Source organism: Trypanosoma grayi (assembly GCF_000691245.1).
Source record: "Trypanosoma grayi strain ANR4 Tgr_2073_V1, whole genome shotgun sequence".
NCBI lineage: Eukaryota > Euglenozoa > Kinetoplastea > Trypanosomatida > Trypanosomatidae > Trypanosoma > Trypanosoma grayi.
This window is the reverse complement of record NW_008827691.1, coordinates 1-1,392: the sequence shown is the minus strand read 5'-3', so window position 1 is coordinate 1,392 and position 1,392 is coordinate 1. Positions and strand designations below refer to the sequence as shown.

Genomic DNA, 1,392 nt, shown 5'->3' with positions numbered 1-1,392 from the left:
TATATATATATATATATATATATATATATATATATCATAGCCTTGAATGCAGGCAATATTTGTGGAATGTGCATTTGGTGTTTATGGGTTAGAATATTCTGTTCTTCTTCATCTTTTGATATAACATACTCCCCAGCCAACAAAAGAGGACTTCAGAGCAACCTAAAGAATAAAAAAAATACGAATCCTTGCAGAGGTTTAGAAAAAAGGGAAGGATGAGCATTAAGTACACTGCACCTGATAAAACTTCTGTGGGGCAGAAGAAAGAGGCTGCATCAACCAATAACGCCAACGCCGACATCACCAAAGTGAAAATTTGTTCAGGACACACGCGACCCATCTGTCATATCAACTACAGTGAAATCATTGATGGGACGTTTTGGCTTGTCACCTCTTGCCACGACGCCAAGCCCATGCTCCGCAACGGTGAAACAGGGGACTGGGTTGGCAGTTTTGAAGGTCATAAAGGCGCAGTGTACTGTTCTGCTTTCAATCAACCCGCCACACGCTTGGTCACCGGAAGTGGTGACTACTCCTCGATCGTGTGGAATGCAATTACGGGAGAGAAAATACACACGTGGAACCACCCCAAATACATCAAGTCTTGCGACTGGGTGGAGAATAAGGTAGCTACAGGGTGCTTTGACGGATTGGTCCGTATTTTCGACGCTAATGCGTACAATGCAGAGCCCCTTAGCTTTGACAGTCCCGAAAAAGTAAACCAAGTCAAGGCAACGTATTTTATTGACCCGACCACAATGGTCACAGCGTGTGAAACTGTTATTATGAAGTGGGATCTTCGTGATACTTCTCGTCCCTACTTGCGGAAAGAGATACCGGGCCTCAACTTTCTTGAGTACACACATCGCAATTGCATCGTTGCTGCCCACGAGAAGAGTATCTCATTTATTGACACCACGTCTTTAGATATCAAGAGCTCCTTTACAACCAGCGAAGATGTGGAATGCGCATCGCTTTCCCCGAACGGACAAAACGTTGCTGCTGGATCAAAACTAAAGGCCAAGGAATTTACATTGGATGGTACTGAGATAGAATGTCACAGGGGTCACCACGGGCCCATCTTCCATATTCGGTGGGCCCCCGATGGAAATTCTTTTACTTCCGGTGCGGAAGACGGCATGGCTCGCATCTGGCCCTCACACGACATCATTGAGACGTATGATGCCGAGAACTAAATGCCTCTAAAGGGTAATTGCGAACAACTCTGCTGGCGGGTGGTTGTGCCCTAAACGATTGTTGTCACAGTGAATGTAGGACAGTGCAACCGGGGCGTCGCTTTCGTGGGTCGTGGTATAAACTAAAGCCACATCGCTAGGGGAACTTACTGCTCTTATTCAACAAAACACACATACGCCCAATCTGCCCCCCCCC

General features: G+C 46.2%; 1 protein-coding gene across 1 annotated transcript; it reads left to right on the top strand.

Annotated features, from left to right (window-relative positions):
• Positions 1–215: 215 nt before the first annotated feature.
• DQ04_20731000 (putative eukaryotic translation initiation factor 3 subunit) lies at positions 216–1,196 on the top strand (the record flags this gene model as incomplete). The annotated part of the gene is made up of 1 exon (XM_009317956.1): positions 216–1,196. The coding sequence occupies one exon, from the start codon at positions 216–218 to the stop codon at positions 1,194–1,196; it is 981 nt and encodes a 326-aa protein (XP_009316231.1).
• Between the last annotated feature and the right edge of the window lie 196 nt (positions 1,197–1,392).